At 45.1% G+C, this 13,914-nt stretch overlaps 1 protein-coding gene across 15 annotated transcripts in view; it reads right to left on the reverse strand.

The window, feature by feature from the left end:
* FGGY (FGGY carbohydrate kinase domain containing) overlaps positions 1–13,914 on the reverse strand; it is a 427,695-nt gene that overhangs the window by 365,043 nt on the left and 48,738 nt on the right. For 12 of the 15 annotated variants that reach the window (XR_004302223.1, XM_032427727.1, XM_032427768.1 and 9 more), the window contains one exon: positions 442–530. The exons of 2 other annotated variants lie outside the window; for them this stretch is intronic. Coding sequence is in view for 12 of the 13 variants with exons in the window: in XM_032427727.1 (XP_032283618.1) it covers positions 442–530 (89 nt within the window). In the remaining variant the exon portion in view is untranslated. Of the gene's footprint in view, positions 1–441; positions 531–4,810; positions 5,168–13,914 lie in introns of those variants that run through there. One more of the 15 variants, XM_032427793.1, reaches the window with a different exon arrangement.

Raw genomic sequence — 13,914 nt, forward strand, 5'->3', positions numbered from 1 at the left:
TACACTCTGCAATGATTCAGGTACATTAATATAAAAAGCAACCCACTCATCCAGTTAAAATCAGCTTCCTCGAAAAACATATCTCTTGCCTTCAATTTAGGGGCCAAAAAAAAAAATTTTTTTTCTTTTATTCATCATGTAAAAAGTGCCTTTGGAAAAACAGTCACACTTCATGATGGACTGTTCATGTCTCCTTCAAATGTGTCCAATTTTAATGCATGGTCTTCACCTTGGATACCAACATTCCAGGCCTCATAGGAACAATGGTGTTTGGGCATGTGCAGTGGAGGTGGAAGATGGATTCAAGATGTTTCAAGTATGCAAAATCGCATGCAGATGTACAAACAGTATATCCAGTCAAAGCGAGTTAAGAAAGCAATATATATACAGACACCCGAGAATGGATGAGCACAAATAAAATCCAACTTGTAATTAACATACCGTGCTGAGACACCTGTTGCCTTCCACGATAAGAAGTCTGGGAGATCAAAGAAATGTCCCGCCTTATCCCAGCAAGTCTCTCTCAAGTTCTGCCAAATTAAATATATATTAGAATCAATTACGGGCTTTTTTCCCCCTACCCTTCCCCTCTTTCAATAATGTTTCAAATTTTTCCAAACAAAAGCATAGCCAACAGTGTCCCATAAAACATCTGTTCAGGGGCTGGGGGCCGGGGGGCCGGGGGGCCAGGGGGCTGGGGGGGGCAGGGATGCTATGTAAGCATTACCTATATAGGAAAGAAAAATTGGCAATTATTGATCCTTCTAAGAATGATCATCATTTCCCTTTTATTCCCTTGGCCAGCCTGGAGGGGAAGAAGCATACTCTGTGAGGATGTGCAATCCATCTTCCCAGTGAGGGGTCACAGGATACACTTCAAGACACACAGCAAGATTTCAAAGCTGAACAGTTATAAGCTGGGAAGAAAACTGCACTAAGAAACTACCCCATGAAATGGAATGTGTCCCGCCATGTAGAATTCTGTCCACATCAATGGGTTCCAAAGGCAGGAGAACAGTTGGTCCCTGCCTTCAAAGAACTTCCAGTCTGAGCCAAAGAGAATGGCACATACCCAAGCTATTCTTTTTTTTTTTAAAGATTTTATTTATTTATTTGACAGAGAGAGACACAGCGAGAGAGGGAACACAAGCAGGGGGAGTGGGGGAGGGAGAAGCAGGCTTCCCGCGAAGCAGGGAGCCCGATGTGGGCCTCGATCCCAGGACCCTGGGACCATGACCTGAGCCGAAGGCAGACACTTAACGACTGAGCCACCCAGGCGCCCCCCACGTTATTCTTATAACTAAACATTTGTTTCTTCCAGTCTCTTCCACACTGCCAATGTGGTCAGATTTTTTTCTTGCCACTGGGCTTTTTCTTTCCTCTGCCATCTCTGTCTAGAACATGGATTCCTCACCCACCACCCTGTTGCTTCCCAGGATCCACTCACCTGCCCCCTTTGGTCAACCCTATCCACCCTTCCTTGGAGAAGCCTTCCAGGATCTCCTACTCAGGGTAGGTCTGAGTCTCATACGACCCACACTACCCCACAATTATTTGTGTACTCTCTTTCTTTACTGCAAGAATGTAAGCTCTACAATGTCAAGGACCTTGTCAATCTTATGCACTATGATATACCCCACAACTCTCTCCTCTCCTTCCCTCCAAAGGACTGGACTGTTAGCCGTGAGGTAGAAGCTACCTGACTCCAGTCGCCTTACACACTTAACTGGACCAGGGATGGACATATGACCTAACTGAGCCAATCAGGTTCCTTCTCCAAGGAAGTTAGACTCAGGATCCAAATGGAGTCATTTAACTTCTGCCTATGAATGAGGGGAGATAAACTTGGAAACTATAAAGTGGACATTCTCTGCCAAGTACCTAGAGAAGCAGAACTTTGCAAAGAGAAGAGTAAAGCAGACAGAAGCAGTAGCAAAAAAGGTCTCCTACCATCCAGGCAACTCTCCAAGTCCTGGTTTCAATTATTCCCTTCCCAAGAGGCTACAATAAAAGGAATGTATCATAAGCACAGAGTATCTTGGGGAACCTTAGGGCCACAGTGAAGAAGTTCCACAACAGATATATTCCAGTATCCATGAGAGGGTGAAACACAGCAGACACTCAATAAATATTTGTTGGACAACTAAACAAACTGCTCAATTTCACCTTCCAATCTCTTTCATGTGAAGAATGCTTGAGTTTAGAAACGGATTACACCTGTGTTATCTCCTCCGAATGAGGGAAAGTTCTGAGTATTATTACATCTACTTTACAGACATATGACTGGCCTTTATCTACATTTGCCCTCAAATTCTCTTTCTTCCTACTTCCTCCTTCCCTATCACTACTGTATGAACTATCTATGTGCATGACAGAGAAACTGAGTATAATCCCAGGTCCAGGGTCCCATTAAAACAACAGTGATATCAAAAGGGTTCAGAAGTAAATGACAGTGTGAAGCCCATTTTCCATTATTGTTGTTGTTGTTGATTTGTTTTAAACTCCGAAGCACTGGGGCTGAGAGCTTACATCTGGAAAGGGCTAAGCTTCTCTTTGAATGCCCACACGTGTTCACGGCAAACAAGGCAGACCTCACAGCCGACTAAATGTGCCTAACACGGCCATGGACCAGTTGTATCTTCAGACCCTAACAGGGTCACCATCAGGAAAATGGTAGCCTTGGAAGCTGTGTGAGTCAACCTACTAGTCTGTCTTCGGGGCAACCCCCGAAATCTCTCCCTGTGCTCTGTGGTTTCGGCAATCAGCTCCTAGGGAGAAGGAGAAAAGGCAGCCTCCTCCCACGGGCTCCAGAAGTCCAAGGCCAAGTCACCAGAAATGAACCGCCAAACCACAGTAGCAACAACCAGCACTTCAAGCCAAAGCTGAACAATGTTCCTAAACTCCGAAAACAACTGCTTCTGTTAGATCTTGTATATGGTCATTAAAGATTTCGCATAATGAGAGCTTTCAGCCTGGAGCCACGCAGACAGCCACTGTGGACAATGGGACCCGAGCAAATGTCTCTAAGAGAACTTCAAGCTTCTTGCCAAAAAGAGACACACTGAGATAGGAGGCGTGAGGCAGCCAGGGAACATCATTTCTTCTTGAGACCGGGCCAGCTTCATCTACCAAAGCCGCAGACCCCAGTCCAACCTCTGTCTATAAGATGAGAAACCAGAAGCATCTAATTAGAAGTATTATGTATCCTTAAGAACACACATGGTCTTGGAGAAAGAGAGAGCGATATGGTCCCTGCTTTCTCTACAAAAGCAGTCTGGAGATTAGCCAGCAAAGAGAAGGGGGCAGAGTTTACAGGGATGAGAGGGAATGTCTCCTAAAGCCTGATCTCTTACTTTGAGATGCTGACAGACTATCTGTAAGGATCCCATGCTGTTCTTATGTTGGGCTACATGATTCACAAGTGCTTTGTCATCGAATGCCAGATGGGCCAAGAGCACGTAGCCCCATGGATGGATTTTTAATCCAGTTCTGTGGGAAAATCTCTCCTTCCCTCCCACTCCCCAGCCAGTACACAGTCCCAGCTGAGGGCCTCAATCTTACTGAATTAATTCTATTTTTTGAACCATCGGGCCTGTGACTGTCCTCCTGTATTCCTCCACAGCTCACGAGAGAGCCCCCACACGCCCGATCACATGTGACTCTCAGGGCGGTTCAGGGGTGTGTAGGTGAACATACAGCAGTCTCACATTAAGGACGTAGGAACAATTTCAGACAGGGCTTAGGCCAAAGTCACAGAGGCCTGGCCTTCTACCTCTAAAGTGAGTGTTCCTTTCTCCCACTATGCCACAGTCACCATCCTGAGGCTCCCAGACCCATCAGAAATGTGGGGTTTGGCCTTTGAGGAACAACATGATGGAAGCTATTGCCATCCTTTACAGAAGAAAACAAGCAAAAGCCCTTCCAAACACATTTCTGTACACAATTTAAAAAATTTCAGAGATTTCACTTCCAATCCTGAGCAGCTCATTTAACTTCTGTGGACCTAATAACACCTTCCATGCACGGATGGTGTACGGGGCAGAGAAAGCACAGAGCAGGCCTTCAACACACACCAACTTTAGCTGTATCTCATCACATGACAGCTGAAGCCAGTTCACACTAGAAGTTCTCTGCACAGAATGAGTTAAGCCTATCTTCCAGTTACCAAGCAACTAACAAAAACTAGTCTTTTCAAGAAAAAAAAGGAATCGGCCGTGATTTGGGGTGTATGACTTGGCACTAAAGGCTTCTGCATTCCAATAACAATCCTTTGAGCTAAGCAATCCCCCAGGCTTGAAAGCAACCAGAGAACAACTTCTTACTTTTTTTTTTTTTTTAATCATCTATTACTTCATAAAACCACAGCATTTCTTGGGAGGAGGCTACAACTCAAAGTGCACACAGCTGCGGGTCTCAGCAGAGGGTGGAGATAGAGCAATATAGCCAAGATTCAGAGCCAGGCAGCAGCCGCCCTGCCAGCCTCGGAGCAGAGAGATGGAACTTTCTCCCTTGCCCTCTCTCTGTGTGTCCAGGGAGGAAGTGAGGTATCTCCCGGCTTCTTGATGCTGAAGGAACTAATGGGGGACAGGAAGCAAGTCCTGCAGGGTGTGTCGGAAGACACCGGGGTCTAGGAGCAGCACGAGAAGGTAGGGATGAGCAGCTAAAACAGGATCATCCAAGGATTTTATTATGAATTGCAAAGACGTGCTGTCTGGGCTATCTGCTGTGTGCAGTGAACAAAAGGGAGGGAACAGAGTTCCCTAACTGCCCACCCACTGAATGATCCTGCCTGAACAGCCCAAGTACTCACAATGTTGTTTTCCAGCATAACTTCCAATGAAAAAGCAAAGCCTTATCCTCACTCTGTATCGCAGACTCCAAATTAGGGCACGGGCTGATAGGCCAGAGAAGAAAGATGTTTTAGGAGGAAACGTAATCCTCAGTGTCATTCTTAAAAGAAAAATGATGCTGAAAACATAGAGTGGGTCATAATCTGCAGCCAGAAACCTCCCAGAATGAATGAAACAAATGTGTGTTTCAAACTCCCATCCACACAGAAGAGACCAAACACCAGACATATCTCCGGTCAGACAGGCAGATAACACTGAGAGGTTTGTGCTACTAGAGGTATCTAAAAACTGAAAACTTACCATTACATTCCTGGCCTGGAGTCACTGAACTCCTTGGCATAGCCCTCAGGACACTCAACACGCTGGCTCCAACTTGGCCATTATAATGACGAATCCTTCCGGGCTCATCTCCTCGTGCGCTGCACCCGGCACTCACCTCATTTCCTTCACTTGCCCAAATGCATTATGCTCCTTCCACATTTCCACGCCTGTGTGGAGGCTCGTGCCTCTACTTGGATTGCCTTCCCCACCTTCTCCCATAACCAAGCTTCTACCTTTGATTCAAATCCAACTCAAATGCCATCCTTTCATTGAATCCCTCCAGGGCCCCGCTGTATCCCAATTATATAAACATGTGCTTAAATCCGCCTCAAAATGACAGATTCCCAGAGGGCAAAAACCAGCTCACACATGGGGGGAAAAAAAAAAAAAAGATGCAAAAAGTTTCAGGAGGTATAAAGAAATTTAAAGTCAGGCTCTTTCAAAAGAAAATTACAGCAGGGCTGGAGAAAGATGTGCACAAAGGAAAAGGTAATTAGTAAGATGATGTATGACAATAATGTAATGAGCCTGATACCAAGGTTTGGTGAGTCAGCCTCATAACTTTATCATAATATTTTCTGTAGGCCATATATTTGCCTCTAATGAGTAATCACAGACAAGGTTCAGAGGAGGGAAAGAGCTTTGGGGCTGGAGTAGCCAGAAAAGGCTTTGTGGGGAAGAGATGTGAGCAGAAGCCTAGAGGTCAAGCTGAATAAGCATCTATGCCACTGAGAATGAAACCCAACAAACAAAAATCTGAATTGACAGGAAAGCCCCCATTAGAGAGGGATTTGTTTAACTGTACCATCATAGAACTTATTTGTGAAATGAAATAATTCCATTGTATAATTTAAATTAATTTTTAGGAACTAGATTTGTAGGCATCCTCCCCCACCATCCCCCCTAGAGGCCTACAGTTGTACAGAAAGGCAAACTTATAGCCCACACTAGAGTTGATTTCCCAACCATAAAAAAAGTTATCATTTTCATGAAAACTGATCATATCGAGCAAAGCTGACTTCGCCAGGAATGTGATACCACCACATGCATTAGGAAAAGAAGGCTGTGGAATGTGGGCTCTAAGAACGTTGGAGTCAGGCAGACCTGAGTTTGATTACTAGCATCACCACTTCCCAGCTGTGCAGCTTTAGGCAAATTAATTCTCTAAGCCCCAGTTTCCTCAAGTGCCGTATTACTAGCATCTATCTCAAAGGATGTTGTGAGAAATAAATGAAATGATGTAGAGTGCCTGATAAATCAACAAGTTTCACCCTCATTACTGCTACAGAGCTCCATGTATGTCAAAGCACTTTGACATGCATGAGCTCATCTGCTCTGTATAATTCTGTAGGGCAGGGAAGGCAGGAAGCGATCAACCTCACCTTGCAGGTTGAGAAACTAAAACCCGGAAAGGGAGCACCCTGTCCTAAGGTTATGCACAGATAAGTGCAAAGCAGACTAAAATGTAGATCACTAATGACGAGCCCAGGACTAGTTCAGGTGCCCGCCTCCCGAAAACATAAAAAAATGCAGAAGCACCAGGAGGAAAGGAGATGGTGATCTAGACAACACAATTCCTCGTGGGTGGTACTGTCGATGGGAAGGAGGGATGGATGGGGTCCTAATATGAAGAGAAGGCCTTGGCATGGGTAAGAAGGTCTTGGAACAGACATGAAAGAAAGCAGAAGATCTGGACCAGTGAAGAGGTGAGGAGGTTTTCCCTAATACTTCATTCTCCTGGATCGCTTCTCATTGCTTTTCCATCTACTTCTTGAGCACCTTTTCCTTAGTTGCCCTTTAATTGTGGATGCTCCCCAGAGTTCCTCCCTCACCCAAATGTTCTCACTGTTCACATGCTGCCTAGGCAATCTCAATTACTCCCACTGCTCCAACCAACTACAAGTCAGATGACTTGCCAAATCTCAAACTCCACACTCCTCTGAGACATGCCTCCCGGATGTTCCACTGCACCTCTTAACTCAACACGTGCAAGGCAGAATCTGTGGTTTTTCCCCAAATGTTTTCCTCTGCCTTGATTTCTATGTCAGTTGCTCCAGTTACCCAAAGGGTCATCTTCTACTTCTCCTTCTCTCTCATTTTGTACATCCAATCATCCATCCCAATTCATTCATGAAGAGATCCCCAACACTTCACCCTCTATTAGTATTAGTCAGGGTTCTCCAAAGAAATAGAACCAAAAGGAGATTATATATACATACACATATATATATATGTGTATATATATATATCCTTCATATATATGAAATCTCATTCATATGTATATAAAGAAAATTATTATAAGGATTGGCTCACACAATTATAGAGGCTGAGAAGTCCCAAGATCTGCAGTAGACAAGCTGGAGACCCAGAAGTTCAAATCTGAGTCTGAAGGCCTGAGATCCAGGAGAAATTATGGTGTAATTTCTAGTCTTAAGGCCAACAACAGCTCAAGACCCAAAAAGAACCAGTCCAAGTCCAAAGACAGGAAAAGACCAATGTCCCAGCTCAAGGAAGTTAGGTAGGAGAAGTTCCCTCTTACTCAGCCTTTTTGTTCTACTCAGGTCTTCAACTGACTGGATGAGGCCACCTTGGGGAGGGCAATCTGCTTTACTCCATCTACCAGGTCAAATGTCAATCTCATCCAGAAACACCCTGTTGGATACACTCAAAATGATGTTTGAACAAATGTCTGGGCCCTCTGAGGCCCAGTCAAGCTGACACATAAAATTAACCATCACACTACATCTTAGATCACTACCCTATTTTCAGTCCATCACATTCTATTGCCTAGATTACAGCTATCATATCTACAGACAGTCTACAAGTGGCCACAATTCTTCCTTTCCCTGTATTAATGCCCTCTGCAATATAACCCTATAGCTCTTCCCATCAAGAGGTGAATCCATTTGCCTACCACTTCACTTGGTCTGGCCTTACTTTGACCAGTGGAAGGGAGCAGAGGTGCCACTTTGTTACTTCTGAATGAAGGTTTCAAAATACCTTGCTCTTGTCTTCTTGGAGTGGAGTGCTGCTTGGTGAAGCAGTTCAGGCTGGCCTACTGGATGACGAGAGAACATGTGAAGCAGAAATGAACCACCCCAGCCAAGGCTCCAGACATGCAAGAGAGCTGAGCAAAGCCAAGACCAAAACCCTACCCAGGAAACCTACTCTACTCTTGACTAAGTAGAGACCAGAAAGATCATTTATCTTAACTCATCCCAAATCAACAACCTGCATAATTACAAAGTAAATAAATGGTTGGTTTTTCACTCCATTAAGTTTTGAAGTGGTTTGTTATCACCCCAACTGATACAGTGGCTAACTTTCAAATCTCACCCCCTTCGATTCCCACCATCTACACAGCCAATTAGAACACAATCGCCTATGTAACATGTACATTTGACTATATAAATCATTCACTCATTCATTCATTATTTATTTGGTATCTTCTACATGTCAGGTACTATGCTCAGTGCTAGGGAAACAAGCAAACAACAGACACAGCTCCCACCTACAGGGAGCTTTCAATCTAGTATACTTTGTACCCTTCAAAGTTTTCAGCTTTCAATCTAGTATACTTTGTACCCTTCAAAGTTTTCTACTACCTTTGGAGTTAAAAATAAAATCCACTAACATGGCATATACAACCCATGTCTTACTCACCAGCTTCGTCTCTGATCACTCTGAGATACTATACTAGAATCACCCACATACACCGGGCTTTTTCTTACCATTATATCTTGATTCCTAGTGTATCCTACCTGGAATACCCTCCCCTCTTCAACCTGGCCAACATGTACTCATCATTCCGTACTCAACTCAGGTATTACCCACTCTACACACTCTTCCCTGATTCCCCTGAGTAAGGTGATCCCATGCTATACTGCCATAATACTCTGTGAATATCCCTATCATGGCACCTCCCGTCACACCCATTCATGGGTCTGTCTCCTTCACTAGACTGAAAGCTCTAAGGTGGGGGGCGGGGGGTGGAGGGTGAAGGGGAGACTTTTTCTTTTTTTAAATCTATTCCTAGGACCTAGGATTGTATCTGCTATATAAATGATGAATAATGTTAGCTGAATGGAGGAATAAATAAGTGAGCAGAGATGTATAAGCTAAAGAGGAGTTTGTGGAAATGGGAATAAGGAATGAATGAATAAATGAATGAGATTGTGAATAAGAACTGTCCCAGTCTCTCTTTCCTCATTCAAGTTAATGGCTTTTCACCGTCTGTCTTGGGAGCAGAGACATTCTAGCCAAACCAGACTGCCAGGAAGATAAATTTCTCTTCTTGGGGTGAGTAGGTCTTTGGAGAAGTTTCATTTTAATTGGAAAATGGATTCATTCACTTCCTGGCTTGGATTCCTGGGTCAGTGCAACCCCGTGCTGAATGGCTGCCAAGCACCATTGCAGAGGGGGCTGAGGCGGGAACAGCACTCCATCAAATGGCCAGTGTTCCGGGACACCTGAGGACAACCTGGCATCAGGGCCAGGCTGGCTGACATGGATGCGCCCTCCTCTTTCTTCCCCAAATTTCCTTCAACCCGAACTTTACTTATCCCCAACCCGTAAAGGGCAGGTATGCTTTACTGTTCCATTTGGCGTTTCTTTGGGCCTTATTTGGGCAGGTATATCCCACTGTTACAGAGTTCCACTGTCATTTCTTGCAAGGCACAGACAACGTCCACAACAGAGAAATCCTTTCACAACTCGACTAATAGAAAAAGACCATAACTTCAGTGCATGCGGAATAGTTCAACATCACAGAAAACATCCCTTCCATAGAACATTTCTTGTGTCTTTTGTGAAGGTCTTTGTAGAGGGCATTGAACACTATATGATTTCTGTGACCTGGCTCCAGCTTCCTCTTGAGCCTCACCTCTCAACACCTTCACCTATCAGCACCCCCCAGTCCCTGATTCTCCAAACGGACTGATGCAGTGGCAGTTCTGAAAATGCAGTATGCTGCTCTCCGCGGGGGCGCCTCAGAACATTCTGCTGCCTCTTCTCCAGGGCCAGACTGCAAGGGTGCATATCCGGGCTCTAACACTTCATAGCCATAGGACTTTGGGAAAGCTACTTAACTACTCTCCATTTCAATTTCCTGGTCCTATAATAACTACAGAGAACAATACTACTACCTACACCATCGAGTTGTTGAGGGAACAAATGAGCAATTGTATGTGAAATGTTTAGAGCATGTGGCACAGAGTAAGCACTTCTCAAATGACTGTTCTTATTACTAGACTGTCAGTGGCGTGACCTGTTACCATCTTCAGGAAGCAGCAGGAGCCTTAGAGACAGACACGTTCTGCTTCAAACCTTGGTTCTTCTCCTTGTTAGCTGTGTTCCTTCTGGACAGTGAGTCGCCTACTATCCACGGGTCTCATGTTCATCTACAGCAATGTTTAGTTCACGGTACTGTTAGTAGGATTCAACTTGATGAGTTGATAGATGTTAATGTGCCCATCTTGGCACATCCCCAATAAACAGGAAAACTGTCAGTTTCCTCCACAATCCTTACTCTTCTCAAATTATATGGGGACCTATCTGTCTCTCCAACTAGACTGTTACCTCCTTTAAGGGAAAGACCATAATTTTCTCATCTGTATCTCTACAGTTAGCATGAAATAATTGTTTCTCAAATGAAATAGTTATTGACCATGCTACAATTTGTCTATCAGCCCCGGTTTGTGGTCAAGTCTGTGCTAAGACCATGCATGAAAGGCAGGTGTATACTGGCCCCAATTCTCATGTTGTTTACTGGGTAAGTGGAACAGAGTCTGCATATGAAACACTTGGCAGTCATGTACAAATAGTACAGAATAATCCAAGTTTAGGGGAGCCTGGGTGGCTCAGTCCGTTAAGCATCTGCCTTCGACTCAGGTCATGATCTCCAGGTCCTGGGATCTTCTGGGATCGAGCCCTGAATCAGCCTTCCTGCTCAGCAGGGAGTCTGCTTCTCCCTCTCTCTCTCTCTACCCCTCCCCTCTCTCATGCTCTCTCTCTCAAATAAATAAAATCTTAAAAAAAAAGAAAAAGAATAACCCAAGTTTAATAATACCTGTTATAAACTAAGGATACTGCATGGTCATGAAAGAAAGCGATGGCTGTGGGCAAGCAGCCAAGGAGAAGTGTTATGTGGGAGGCAGTGTCTGACCTCAGTGTGGAGGGAAGGCGAAGACCAGGAGAGATGGCATGGAGGGTGATCCAGCTGGCGCCAACCGCCTGAGAGAAGTTCAGGAAGAAGCATCAACTGTATCCCTGGCCATGGAAAAGGAATCCTGAGAAGTTTAGCCTGAGAAATGTATGCTGAAGTACAGTAAGAGGAAATCTGAATTTGTCTTAGACACTGAGGTCAGAAGAGAACGGGAGCCACGTCAGTCCCAGTGGGGAGTGGTTTGTGAGTACGGTTTTAGAAAGGTTCGGACAGAACGCCATGTGGGCAGTCTGGAGGAGAGAAGACACAGGAAGCAGGAGAACCTCTTTCCATATGCATTTCTGACATAGAAGGAGGAGAAAGTGCAAGAAAAGAAAGGAAGAAAATAAAGACAAAGCAAAAGATGGACAAAATGAAAGGGGAGATGGGGCAAAGTAAATGAATAGGTTAAACATGAGAAATGAATAAAATAAGACAAAAAAAACAGAAAAATGAAGATGTGTGGAAAACAAGAGCAGGACCGTGGCAGTGTCCCTGACGAGACACACCACGGGGAATGAAGGGCAGGAACCAGAGCCCATTGTCGGTCTGCACACTGTCTCTCCTCTGGGCGAATGAAGTCATGGCTGATGTCACCGCCTCTGAGTCACACGCCCACCAAGGGAGAGGTGGCAAGAGCCCCTGCCTGGCCTTCAGTCCCACCCTGCTGGACTAGAGGGGTTCATTCACTGCTTTATTCTCTGGAGTGCTGTCCAGCCTGGTCCTGATGGAACTGAAATGAGGACACTGCCCCTCTGCTCAGAGAGGACATGGCAGCCAAGTGAGCCCTGGGTTTCAGCTTCAGGCCCTTGAGATGGGAGTGTCAGAAAAGGGGGGAGGGGCAGAGTGTTCCCAGCCTTTCTCTCCCTGTGGCTGGAGTATGGTGGCTCTATCCATGTGCAAATGGGAAACTCCCATCAGGAATAGCAGTAAACACACAGATGGGACTCAAAAGGTGCTTTCTGACTGACTCACTCATTGCCTTCCCAACATAGGGTACTTGCAGCCCCACGGAGGTCTCGTCTCCTCAGATGGGCAGACCTTGCCCAGTGCCACTCCACCTACCCGGCCTGCCTTTTGCAAGCCACCCCACCTGAGGGCTTACCTAGCTCCCCTCCACCTCAGCCCCTGCCTACAGACCACCTCCTCCTGACTCCTCTCCCCTAACTGGGGTGTACCTCCACAGAGACCTGATGCCATCCCACCTATAGGGCACTGGGACTTCATTTCTTCATTTCTGTCCCTTTTCTAGAACAGAAGCAGCTGGAGGATAGGGCCTCTTATGCTATATTCCCAGCACTTTACTGAGTTCCTGGAATAAAGTACATTTTCAATAAATATTTGCTGAATGAATAAATGTCCCTGATTGATTCTGGTGGGAACTGATGAGCACACACTGTTCTTAGACCACTTCTAAAAGATGTACTCATTCTCAGAGCCATCATCCTGAGCATGTTTGTTGCTGAAGACCCCATAAGTTACCAGTGACAGGGTAAGTGAGACTGCTCTGGAACATCTGAGGATGGAATGACTCTCTCCCAGGCTCTTTCACTCTCCCCGATCCTTGGTCTGTGAGCTGTTATGAGCACATGCTTGAGTAATTTCGAGTTAGAGCCCAGCTTGACCACTCATGAACTGCATTAGGTGAATATTCTCAGCCTGTTGCCACCTGTTCAAACAGGACAGTAATACCTGCACCCCAAGTTGTCCCTAAAGATTAAGCACACTTTGTTAATTGCCTGCCCTCACAATAATGTGAATTTTTCCCTTCATTCTTGGCCTTCTCAGCTGCATCTAGAGAGAAGAATATGAAAAATAGGCCTAATTTTCTTTCCCCAAACCAACCACTTCCATCATATTCATCATTTGGAAATACATCATTATACCAGCACTCTACAACTTACCAAATACCCTCCCCTCTAAGACATAGAGAAACAATACTGCCTTTAACACCATTTTATAGACAGGAACCTAAGGCCCATAGTGAAGAGAATTGCCCAAGATCATGCAGATAGTAAGTGAAAATCCTGGGTGAAACCCCAGCCACATGAATTCCAAGGCCAATACACTACTGTCCGGTTGCCGCTTCCCAGGACAAGGGAGGTACTCGATAAATACTTCCACAGTGATTCACCCTCTTTCTCAGGTCCATGGGCTTGTCTCTGACCCTCAGCCAAAGCCAGACCACATGGCCTCATGCCAAGACAACTGCAGTAGGGTTCACTCAGGTCCTGATTCTCTTCTCATCTATCTTAGATCCACAGAATGCCAGCTTTGCAGGAGAATTTCAGTGCTCACGGAGACCAGTTGCTCCCAAATACCAGACCGTGAACTGGTGCGAGTCCGTGACCCATAATTTTCACGCACTGATGGTGAAGTAATAATAATTATTATATTGGGGAAGATCAAATCCTTATTACTAAAAATATTATGAATAATTAATTGGCAAAAAGATCTTATTTCCTAATTGCTCGCTTTGCTTTACTTGGGCAAGCTCCAATAGCTACACACATAGCACGACTGGGAGAAAATGTCTCTGTG

The sequence above is a fragment of the Phoca vitulina genome, unplaced genomic scaffold (assembly GCF_004348235.1).
Source record: "Phoca vitulina isolate PV1807 unplaced genomic scaffold, GSC_HSeal_1.0 scaffold2, whole genome shotgun sequence".
Classification (NCBI taxonomy): Eukaryota; Metazoa; Chordata; class Mammalia; order Carnivora; family Phocidae; genus Phoca; species Phoca vitulina.